Here is a 12,512-nt window from a genome sequence, read left to right as displayed (position 1 = left end):
CATACTACATATAAGAAAGTTCATTAGCCAGATATACTTAACCAAACTGTGTTGTCAGTAATAATGCTGAAAATCTGGAACATTTTTCCTGTGGTTGAAATAATAATAAAATATTTGAAATAGAAACTGATGTAGCTGAGAACAGAGTTTGCCCTCACTTCTCTACAATTAAGCATAAGAGCAATGAGAAAAAAAGGTTGACTTTAATAGAAATACTAAAATGGGGAAGAACACTACAGGCCTTTTTAAAACAAGATGAATAGATAATCAGGATGGAGCACTGGAAACGTGGAGTTGATAATTTAAAACAGAGTAAGCATTTTTTCCCTCAGCTCTTCCATCTTTTTCTGCTGCTGTGATTTTCAGGTCAGGAACTCCCCTTGGAGAATTCTGCCCTCCAAGTGGCTCATGCTGCCCTGTAAGGATCACGTTACATTCTCCACTCTGATGAAGGTGTGTGGGAGGGGAAGGGCAGGGGAGGTGATGCATAAACACAGAAAGCGATAAGGATTCTGGTCCTTTTGCAGTTTGTGGCTCCAGTACCTTTCAGAATGCTTCAAAACACAAAAATCCTGTATTATCCCTTTGACCTGATCTCTTTTTCAGCATTTGCACCCCTTATGGCTCGTTTCCATGTAAAGAGGAAAAGTGTGTCAGAAACAGTTAATATTCTTGGAAGGAGATTATATAACCTGGTACCTACAGCAAGACTCTGCTGTTCTTGGTGCAACCCTGTTTGTTTACCTTATACAAAATCCTGTTTCTGTAAGCAGAATAAGAAGTAGAAGTCCAACCAAACCAGCAGCTCACACTGTACACAATACCCACATCCTCCTTTCCAACACAAATCTTTCTTCAGCCATGGTTTTACAAAACAAAGCATTCTGCAACAATGTTGGCTTACAGCGTTCCTGCTTCCAAGCCCTGCTCCCAAGCTGTGAATTCAATCAGGGAATTGATCTGACTTAAGAAAACTCTGCAGCAAATGCCTTGCTGTTTTTTTAAGCTGGGCTGGTCTGCCAACCCGATTCAAAAGGAGCTCCAGCACAGCTAAGGAAGTAGCAGCAGCATCAGACTTGGTACTCTCTGCTGTGAACTACACACTGAGTGAGCCTGGATGTCCCTGTCAATCCAGGCTCAAAGACGATCCTTGCCTCCAGATTGCCCCGTGTCTCTTCTGACCTAACGGGATGCTGCAGTCAGCAGAAAGCTCCAGGAGGGAAAAAGAGGAGCACCAAACGCCCAGCAACCACAGGATTGTTATCTCAGGAGAGCTTCATTCAGTAGAATGTCACCCAGTCACCCGGAAAACAATATTCCTTAATCAGGATCTAAATATGAAAGTAATTTTGACTACTCAGCTAATGCTGTCATGCCAGTCAGCAAAAGCAATGGCAGCCACTCCATGTAAAGCAGCATTCAGCTGTGAAGTGGTTTTCAGAGTCATTACTGAAGAGTAAACCAGTCTCAGTCTGGCTCCTCTTCTTGTTAGGAAATGGACTATGCTGGGCAGATGGGTTATGTTTCTTTCCCCCATTCTCTGGTATCTGGATGACATAAGTACCCTTCTTTGTGCTTCAGAGAATGCCCCATGCTGATGTAACCCACAATTTGATGTTACAGCAGCTACAGGCTCACTTTCAGTTAACAACAGCAATGTAGGGTAGTCAGTTCACATGGGAGACTCCAATCACAGCACGCTTCTTTCAGCTCTGAAACCACTTTTGAGACACAGGCATCATCATGAAGTAGAACAAAAACATATCTTAAAAAAATATATGGAAAAAAAAAAAATCCCCACTCTTCTGCCAGGATGGGAAAGGCAGATGCTGTGTTTCTCCTGCTAGAGATGACGGGGGGACTAACGTCTACATTACCTGTGTCCCTTCTCATGGCCTACATACAGAAGGCAGGTCCCTGCTCTAGGTGTTAGTGATGTAACCTCCTTGTACTGTTAACAGCAGCTGGAATTTGGGTCCTGAAAGACCTCAAGTATAAACAAAAATAACTCTTTGCATATGTCTAGAAAGCGTAGAGTAGCCTACACAAACGCTTTCTGTGTTGGACTAGTTCAGCTGCTGATGGTGCATGTAGGAAAATTTCCTTTGCAATCAGCAGAAGGAGAAGCAGGTCAGCTGGAGCCACGAGAAAATCTAGCACAGTTACTTGCAATTATTATGTCATCTCGTATGCACGTTAGATGTTTAGCAACCTGAATATTTAATTTTGGTGCCTATCAGACTTTTCTGAAGACCTTGACTCCTGCATATTTCTTATAATTTCGTAACAGATTTCAGATACTGTATCAGCTACAAGACACTTTCTGCAAAGATGTAGAAGACTTCAGGTGTTACTTTAAAGAAATTCATGTTATCTGATTGATTTTTGGTTCTTCTGGAACTCACCTGTCCACTCGTAGCTGGCAGACAATGCTCAATGCATCTACAACTCCTTCTTCCTTCAGTTGCTGACAACCAATGGCTGTGGCAATAAAACAACCAGTTCTTCCTATACCAGCACTGAAAAGAAGGCAAAATTTAATAGGTGAATGGAGCTCACAGATCAAAGGAGTTAATTCGAAAACACTAAAAATACAAAACAGGAGATTTTAGAACCAACAGTTTCTAGGTTTGTGACTAGTAAGGGTGACTTCTCAGCTCTCTTTTGTAGGTAGAAATAAAAGGGTGCAGTTCCTGCAGTCTAGCTGTTGTGAGCAATTTGTGAGGCTTACATGTTTCCAGTTTGCACAAAAGTGTGTGGTTAATAAAACAACAATCTCTGTTAGCACCACAAAGTCCAAATACTCCCTAGCACAAAGCAAACAAGTGATGGAGATATGTGCTTAGCTGAGGGAAAAGCCCACCTAAAGGCAAAACTCAATGGGGCTCTATGTTTGAAGCCCTTGAAGGATAGAGGGGTTTTGTTAATTGTGCCTCTAACCACAAAGGTAAAAGGACCAAGAATCGTGCTGATGAAGTTAATGCCCTTTCCTGTGATTCTGCAGGAGGGAGAAGGATTTGATACTGTAACTTCAGCTTTTCATGATTCCTGCTTGGAAACAGCCATTTTGGCATTATCTTTACTCCCTGAGCTTCCAGCACTTTTGACAATCTCTGCCTGACTCTGTTTCTTGCTTAAGTAATGTGGAATTCAGTACAGCTCTTCCTTGTCTTGTTACATGCCAGGAAAATGTGAGGAAAATAGTTAAAACATGGAGTCGGGGTCCAGGTCTCTGTTTGGCTTGACTTTAGAAGAAATACTTAGCCATTAGACCTTGCTTTCTTCACCTTTGCAATGGGTAAGAGTGCTACCTGCTTCATAAAAGCACTACAAGAGTTATTTAAACTAAAGCCAGGAAGAATGTGTTGAGTGTCTCACATGAGAGCTTGATATGAGTGCAAAGCGTTACCAGGAGTATGTCCAGTTGCTACAGCTGAAAAAAATCACAACCTACTCACCACAGAATGAAAGATAGGAGTGCTTTTGGGATTAAAAAGCAAGCCCACTCCTTCCAAAGTGAGTATTTCCAAGAGGACTCAGCAGTATTAAATATACGAGTATGTCTGAGCCAACCATGAGGGGATAATAAGAGGTAAAACTGGCAGTGTAAGAAAAGGTCAAGTAAACTGAAGAGTGTGAGCTGATAGCTTGGCAGTGTCACACAGGACATCAATATCTATTGGATAGATGTATCCCATAGATATTGATGGAGGGAAAAAAAAAGAGGGAAGAGTTTATACAGGGATCTGCAAGTATCTATCATTGGATGCATACCCCCATTCTCTTCCTCAAATATCCTGAAATCCCTGAAAATGGGACTAAGAAGTTTAAACAATTCAGATGTAACCAAACTTGGCTATAATGAAGGGTTATTTTTTCCCCTGCATTTTTTTTTTGTGTGTGTGTGTGGATTAAGTGTTCTTGGACAAGTCCTTAATATGTATTAGACAAAAGCTAGGATTTTCTAATGTATTTTCTTCCTCAGCTCAAGCATGCAGGTCCTATCTTATTACACAGCATTATTTCAGACAGTGCAAGATAAAAACAACACAGTTCTTCACTTGCCTTACATTTCTTTTCTGGGATATCCAGAAATCTGGAGATCTACTTACTTTGAAGTGTTTTCTGGCACCCAAACATGTAATGCTACAATATATATTTCTATTTTTCCCTTCTTTTTCAGGATTTAAGGTGTAGTAGCTCATTCATAATGGTCAGCTAATTGGGAGTGTAGACTGCTGAGTTTCTGGGATTAAGAGATGTAGGCAGTATGCTTTTTATAGAACATGTTTATGCTAGTGAGGAAGGAAAAGTAAAATTTTCCAGCAATAACAGTGTCAAATTTCTGAGCATGACTTTTTTTTTTTTTTTTTCATTTAAGTGATGAAGTTTCTCATTTAAGAAACTCATACAAGTCCTCCAAAATTACTGCGTCTTCTGGGAAGTAGAATATTGCATTGTGGGCCAGATTCTTGGTCAGCTTTGTTTCACTAAGTGGGGCTAAATTAGTTTTACATTTGCGGAATATAATTCTGTGTGTCTAATTCTCCTTTATTCAATCAATTTAAAGAAGAAAAATCCTTCTATGTCTGAAATCTATCAATTAACACATATTTGGTCCCAAAGTACTAAGTTGCCATCAAACCCAAACTTATTCTGAGGTATTAAATGTACATGTAAAGGACAGATTAAGGAGATATTTTCCATCTTTGCCACATGCTTTAATGAGCAATGCGAGAGAGGAAGCTTATACACCTTTCCAGAGAATATCACTATAAAGACTCTTAAGGACTTAAAACTTTCTTCCTTTGAAAGTCTACTTCCTTGGTATGTGGAGAATCAGATCTGCTGATTTCAAGGACCAAAAACAAGTGCTTATTATTTTTCCATGTGTTTGCAGAACAGGAACTGCTTTGCTGAAATGAGTAAAGTCCTCCTTATATCCTAAGTCCTGAATGGACTCCTCACTAAAGTGTGTAAGACAGCAGCCTGTGCTGATAGACTACGAGAAGACACACATAAAAAAATTATATATATATATATATATTTACTTCTTATAATTCCAAATCTTAAGAGATTATTAAAGCCCTTCTATTTCAGATTAAGGATCATGCTTGAGCATGCCCTGTAATGCTTCTCTGGAAATAACTGAGAATTGTGCATTTGTACATGGTCTGATTTTAAAAGTGTGCACATGATCTGTAAGACCTGGATGACATCACTGGCAGCTCATATTAAAAGGGAAGAAACTATGTGATGAGAAAATGCAGTATGAGTGAGTTAATCCACGCTGTAGACCATTGTGTAGTGAGTGTATAGATAGGTGAGTTGTCGCAGAAGAACTAGTAATTTTAATCCTGGGTCTAGGCCTTCAATCATGAATAATTATAGACCTTGCTGTCACATTGCTCACATCAGAAAGACACTTTCTTCCTCTGAAAACCTTAATTACTGAAGATCCTCACTAGAAAAATGGGAACCTCGATGGCCATCCATGGATTTGTGGATTGTTTAGGATAACTACAATTCCTGACAAAAACAGCTGCATAAAATGTATAAAATTTCTACTCATCACATTCTAGTTTTGCAAAATGATGTGTGATTCAGATATGGCTTCCATTCCTCTAACTCCAAAATATGGAGTTAAAAAAGAAGTGGCTCCAGATGAAAAGATCTGGTTTTGATGTGCTTCTAGAAAAAAAATAAAAATAGTACTATACCAATTGTAAAAGATGTATGAGACAAAGGAAGTAAAGGAACATTAATTTCTTTTTTTTTTTTTTTTTTTTTTCTGTTTTGCTTCACCTACTTTTTTTCACCAATATATAAATTCAGTCCAACTTCCGACAACTTAATTTGCAACAGGGGGCAATGAATCAACATCAAACAATAAAAGGGTGTGATGTACTTAGAGTGATTACAAGGACATTCATTGCAAATTGTGTTCATTTTAATTTGTGTTAATAACACTCTGCTCTTGAGTGTCAAACCAACTGCCTTTGTGAAAATGTTCACAAATTTTAGTAGCGATGTGTTCTGGTCTGCAAATTTGTACCTGATGTCTGCTGCTTACAACATTTTAGTCTATAAGTCACGGGGCACTGCATCTGACTTAGGTATGTAATAATGCAACAAGATAAAAAAGAAAGCAAATCATGAACAAGAAACAGAAGCAAAAACATCTTTCCAGCTGGTCTTTCAAACAGAGAGCTCATTAGCAGAAATGGAGAATGTCTTGGAAAAGATTTGCTAGAAACAAGGAAATTGTCTGCAAAAATCAAATCCTCAGATAGGAGCTGAAAAAGGCAATTAGCATGAAGAAGACCTAGGGAATTTTTCTCTTCCCCAAATATGCTCTTTGCTTGGGAGGACTGTTTGATGTGATTTTCTGTGACAGTTGTTTAAGAAAAGGGTTGCAAATTACCTGCAGTGCACAACGACGGGCCCTCGGCCGGGTGATTCCAGCCTGTCCTCTTCTACATCCAGCATCAGCTGCAGCAGTGGCTGGGCGCTGTCAGGGGTTTTGTGGTCTGGCCAGGACGTGTACCAGTAGTGCTTCACGCTCTGGGATTGACTTCCTTGCTGGACATAACATCAAGGTTTTATATGCACACTTGTGGTGAACAATTCTTTTTATTTTTCTCGGTGTTATGGTAAAAAGGCAGTAAACATTTTAAGAGAGATTTAACAATTTGGTTTTATTGGACTGAGGGGATACATTTGAGGGGAACAGACATGCTTCCAGGGACACTTTTGAAATAAGGATTTCTGCACCTGGAAACTTGCCTGTTTTTCCAGCCATGTAAGCCATGCTCTGTCCATCTAACTATGGACTTGCTGTCTGTGTTGTCAGGAGGTAATTGTCAGAGGTCTGTGTTAGGTCAGCAGTAGAGTTAAAAGAGAGCACCTGGATTTGGGCTCCTTAATCTCTCTAAATTATTAAATATTTCTGCTACCTTTCAAGGACATTATCATAAGGGTTATACACTAAAATTAAAAGAGTATTTAAGTTAAAGGTGCCAAAGAACTGCACTTCTATGTTAATGAAATATCCCAGTTTGTGCAGCTGTTCTCTCCAACAGAAGCTGCTACCACTTATTTCAGCAAGGCAAGAGGGTAATTATAGGCTGTGGTCATCTGCACACTTCTAACCTGGACAATATGGCTTCTACCCACTTCTCACTGCCTCTTCTGAACCAAATCACCCCAAATCAACCAAAGTTTCCCAGTCCGTTGTTTATCGTAAAGTTTTGTCAGGAAGAGCAGATGTTGGAGTCCCATAGCATATAAGCCCAATGTGGGGAGTAACTAACAAGAGGAGCATCTGCCTCATTTCGGACAGTTAATGCTTAGTCAAGAACCTTGAAAGCATGAAATTTTCCTTATGCACTCGTTATATTTTTACATTCTCAAATAGGCTATAAATGCACTCAACGCATAACACAGACAGCTTATCTTTTTTCTGAATCATGCTGTGCTAGTTCTTTCATTAAATAAAATCCCTTTACATCATCTTGGCAATGCTAAAAGGGCCTCCAAGCAAATATAATTCAAAAGAGTGAAATTTGCATTCTTTTTGAAGCCTTTTTTTTTTTTTTATTGCCAGAATGATATAAAACAGCAATATGATGTGTTCCACAGCTTTGGTCTCAATTATACCTTTCAGCTGTGAGCTTCACAGCTCAGTTACTCCTCTTGTAAAAATTTATGCCCTTTAAAAAACATTTTAACTTCATTTAACATTGAAAACATAAAACATTAGGAACAATGCTTCTCAGATGCAGACTGTTACCTTTATTGTAAGTTGACGGACAGTATAGTTCTCACATTCTTGCACACTGTTAACAAGGACTTCGACCTTCCCATAGATTCCTCTTTTTTCTGGCCAATAGAGCACACATTTCTAGAAAGCAAACATCAATCTCATCAGGAAACTGGACTCTGAAGCCACATTAAGATCTGAATTTTACACTTTTTTTTTTTTTTTTTTTTTTGTCTCATAAGTACAGATGAATTCAGCCAAGGTTATTGATGTTAGAAGCATTGTTATTGATGATAGAAGCATTCCTAATAAAATATTGTAGGCTTCTTATTGAATGACTTGGGCCTGATTTTCAGGATCTGAATTTCTAAATATGAATCTCTACCACTGAAATCTTTGAACAACTGTTTTTATTTTTAAAGGCTCAGTGAAGTTAAATTAAAGGAACTATTTTACAGATTCAAAACTTCCAGATGATTTTTTTTTTCTAGAACATTATTTCACAGAGTTAAATCCTGAAGACTTATAAGGTGTACTCTTTCTACATGGGACTTCCTTCTAAGCAAGAGATTTAGAACTTGTCCTGTCCTCAAAAGGCTTTTTGTCCTGTTTACTCTCCTGAACCACAATAAAACAAACCATGCAAATGTGCCCTTAGGTCTTACTGAATTCAATGGGACTTAATGTGCATATTAAAGTGTTTTGCAGAATCATGGCCTAAGTTGTCTATTATATTAACATTATACAATGAACAATCTTGCTACAGTTACACTAAATTATATCCAGAATTCTTAAAGACTCAGTAGTGTTACACTATTTTGGTGACATATCTGACGAGAGTCTACTGAAAAGGAGATGAAGAAATAGTAGTTATAGATTTAACTGTCATTTTTTTCCCCTGCAAGTTTCTTTATTTTCGGATCAACTGCAATTTCATGTTCATTTCCATTAAAGTATTTCTATACCTGAAAGCAAACATCCCTGTTATAAAAGTACTTCTCTAAAATAGATGCTTATTACCTCAAAAGTATAAGGTGTGTGAGCCACATTTTCTGAAATAATGCTAGCCAATCTGAATCATTCATTGAATTAAAAAAAAATAGTAATCTAAAGAAAGCAGCACAAAGGTAAAAAAATGCACTGAGAGAACAGACAGTACCACAAGAATAGGAAACCCCAAAAGGACTTGTTTGCATTTCCTCAAACACACTTGCTGAAGAAACTCATATATATTTAGACAGTAGCCTAAATATACATAAAAACAAAACAAAGCAAATATGCACAGCAAAACAAAACAATCACTTTAATATCATTAATTGCTGTAAAACATAGCTTCCAGAAAATCCTGCTAAAAATGAGGCAAAAAAACCACCATCAGTAGTGTTCAAATTAAATGCCACAGTAAAATGCAAGGCTTTACCTCCAGGCGTGATCTTTAAGCTGCTACTCAACCCACTGGCTGATTGAACTGAATGCAAACATCCCTGCTCTATAAATACTCTTCTAAAAATAGATGCTCATTACCTTCAGAGTGAAAGGTGTACGAAAGCCACATTTTCTGAAATAATGCTGGCCAATCTGACTGGTTTTGTTCAAATGCTGTCTTTTGGAGAGTTATTTGAGCATCTTAAATTCGCTGTCTCCCCGAAGACACCAAGAATGGCAATAAAATACTCAGAAATTTGTAAGAAAAAAAAAGTGTTCACCAGTTCCACAGTCAACCCATGTGACACATACAGCTATTATTATCTGCAAGATCTGCAATTCATGCCCCTCCCTGGGAGTGTAGTTTTCAGTGCTAATATGGGAAAAAAATCTAAATACACAATTGTACCCTGACAATCAACAATAGTGCAGTCAACCCCTGAGACTTCTTGATAAATGAAAGTATGCTGTGCATACTACAAAACCTTCAGGCAGTCCATACAAGTGTTTTTCTTGACTCTTTCCCAGAACTGTAATTGGCAGCTTGTGCTGGGTGGACAATGAAACGGGGCTGTCCATTAAAATAACTTTCATTAAACAGCCCATCTACATTTCGTAAGATACAATGGATTATTTTTAACCCAGTCTCCATGCGTCTTTTAAATATTCTATTTGTTACTGCTTTGACAGCCTTGAAAATAGAGCTGGGATCAGCTGTTTTCAGGCACTTCTAAGAAGACAGATATTTGGGGAAATTAAAATGTTTTTGAAAGTTTATTGTAATAAAGGGATAAAGGTGAAGGTGGGAGGGATAAAGATATCAGATGTACAGAAGATAATATAGAAATCCCAGCAGTACCACCACCAACAAAAAGATTAAATGGCCTCAAGCTGTTACTTGAACCTAAAAGGAAATTCCACTGGTCTCAGGTCAGTATATTTTAGACCTGCTCAAAAGCCAAACACAGTGGTTAAGAAGGTTGCTATCTAGCCTCGTGTCTGTAATTAGTAACAGCTTATCACCTACTGTATATACTAGAGAAAAGGAAGAATTCACTTGTTCTTATCATGATCTAGTCCCCACTTTTCATGTTCGTCCTCTTCCTTGCTGTTCTCTCAGGCCTCTTTGTTTCCCTTTGAGCACATTCATTTACTACAGCACTTTCTAACTAGGTCACAGATTTTGTGAACTTGGGGTTGAATCCTCTATGTAGTCAGCAAACACGTAACAGCTATGAGCAGGATATTTTAAAAGATGCTTAAGCTAGAAAAAAATTAAAATAAAATCCCAGCCACATTGCATGACAGTCGAAAGCCTGGGAGGCTTCTTACTTGTAGAAAATCTCATCTTCCAACCATCTTTCAAATTCCTCCTCAGGATGCATTTGCACGGAGTAGCTCCCTGATGGTGCCCTCAACTAATGATTTGTATTTCTGATCTGTTTTTGTTTTTGTTTTTTTATTTCAAAAAACAAAAACATAATTTCCTGGCCTGAACAGGAAGTTCATACAACAAACAGCATCTCACATGACTTTTAATTTATTTTGTCCTTTTTCCTTCCCTCTGTGACAGGGTTGTAGGCTTAGGTTCCCCCTGTCCCATGTCCTATCTCCTTGCATCCCACCCCTGTTGGGTGCTGGTTTTCACGTGGCAGCTCCGGAGGTGGGTCTCCGTAACTGGATGGGATCTGACCCTGCCTCAGACCAGGGCTGGCACCTGCTATTTGCCACCATCCGTGAGATGAGCATCGGTTTTGTGACTTGCCAGAAAGTGCTTCTGTTGCAGTCTAGTTTCCTCAGATAATTCTGCTGAATGGAGAAAGGATTTCTCAGCTGACTGGTTATTTACATGCTTTACTTTCTCCGGATTTGAACCCTCTGAACAAAGGTGTTTTAACAATCCCCAAATATGTGTGAAGGTACTTGTGTTCAGCTTCATTTCTTTTCCTGTTTATTTTTCCTTATAGCTATGCCAATAACTTTATACATTAACTGACCCAATAACCAGCCAAACACACAACATTAATGAATAATTAAAGCAAAGCTTCAGTTCCAGAATCCCTTTTTACTCCTGCCCTCTACTGACTGCCACTTCTAACTCAAGCATGAGAGTTATACTTTAGGAGGGCTTGCAGGATTTGCATTTATATACAAAAATCCTCAAAGTTACAACCAGATCTTCTCAAGTTTTATAACCCTGAGACATCTCTACAGTGGCAATAATGAGTGATCTTCAAAGAGCCTTATTAAGGTAATATTTCTGATTTCCAAGATCTACTTTGCTATGATTAGAGTGCCTATAGACTGAGGGAAAAAATGTTGCATAAAAAGTGATATGAGGTTTTAATAACAAGTTAACAAGATTGTCCTAGATAATGACTGACAACAAGATTTCCATTATCTGAGTAGAATAAACATGCATTGTTTCATGCATCTCTTAGTGCTAGCTCTTTCTTCCTGCAGAATGGTGCACAGTAGTTTTTATTTATGCTTCCCAAAATATGTTTCTTGATTAACAGGTAGAAGTTCCTTTGCTGTGCACTCTCCTTGGCCAGGTAGATTTCAAATCTGTTCAGACACTGTTCAGTTTTCAGTAAAAGTTTTACAGACTGTTTAAAATACTCACTGCAGACATAATTTCTTTAGCATTATTCTTGCTCACTAATCAATCTCAGTTTTTTCATCAGACATCAAAATGAAGAAGAATCTAAACAAAAAGTTCATGTTCCATGTTTTCTCACATGGCTGAAATGAATATTTTACGCAGCATTCTACTTTCACATTATATTTTCATCCATCTTACAGAAATTCCTGCTACATTGAGTCTTAACTGTTTTTCACCTCATGAAAGGAACTAACTCCACAGAAACCTGTGTGTATAATCATTTCACACAATTTCCTTTCCTTTTGCAAATTCATGACATCTGTATATTTAACTAGGGAATTGATGTCCCAGATAACTTTACTCATGCTAAATTAATTTATTGTTGAGCTTATTATTTTTCATGTGTCTGCTATTTCAGAGCTCCCTGCCCATAAAGTACTTCATACATTCTAGTACAATACAGTTGAAAGGGAGGTTGGTGAATGTTACACCAATTGAGTAAAGAGACCTATACGCGTGAACCAGGTATGGGAATTTGCTTGTGCACGTGGATAAGTACATGAGCATGCTTTCAAATATGAAGGCATTTGTATGCATGAATATTACCAACGTACCTCCCAGAAAATGACAGAAATACAGCAGACCACAGAGAAGAAAAAATATCAAGCACTATTATGCTAATTAACTTCTGTTATTGCCTTCCTCATACACCTCAAATAC

General features: G+C 38.1%; 1 protein-coding gene across 3 annotated transcripts in view; it reads right to left on the bottom strand.

The window, feature by feature from the left end:
* Window positions 1-12,512, bottom strand: part of PTPRR (protein tyrosine phosphatase receptor type R) — a gene marked incomplete at its 5' end in the record, with an annotated part of 142,063 nt that overhangs the window by 4,793 nt on the left and 124,758 nt on the right. For all 3 annotated transcript variants that reach the window (XM_084491958.1, XM_084491959.1, XM_084491960.1), the window contains 3 exons: window positions 2,406-2,519; window positions 6,425-6,582; window positions 7,793-7,903. In XM_084491958.1, coding sequence (XP_084348084.1) covers window positions 2,406-2,519; window positions 6,425-6,582; window positions 7,793-7,903 — 383 coding nt within the window. The remainder of the gene's footprint in view (window positions 1-2,405; window positions 2,520-6,424; window positions 6,583-7,792; window positions 7,904-12,512) is intronic.

The sequence above is a fragment of the Aythya ferina genome, assembly GCF_964211825.1.
Source record: "Aythya ferina genome assembly, chromosome: 1".
NCBI classification, from domain to species: Eukaryota; Metazoa; Chordata; class Aves; order Anseriformes; family Anatidae; genus Aythya; species Aythya ferina.
This window is presented reverse-complemented; position numbering and strand designations above follow the sequence as displayed.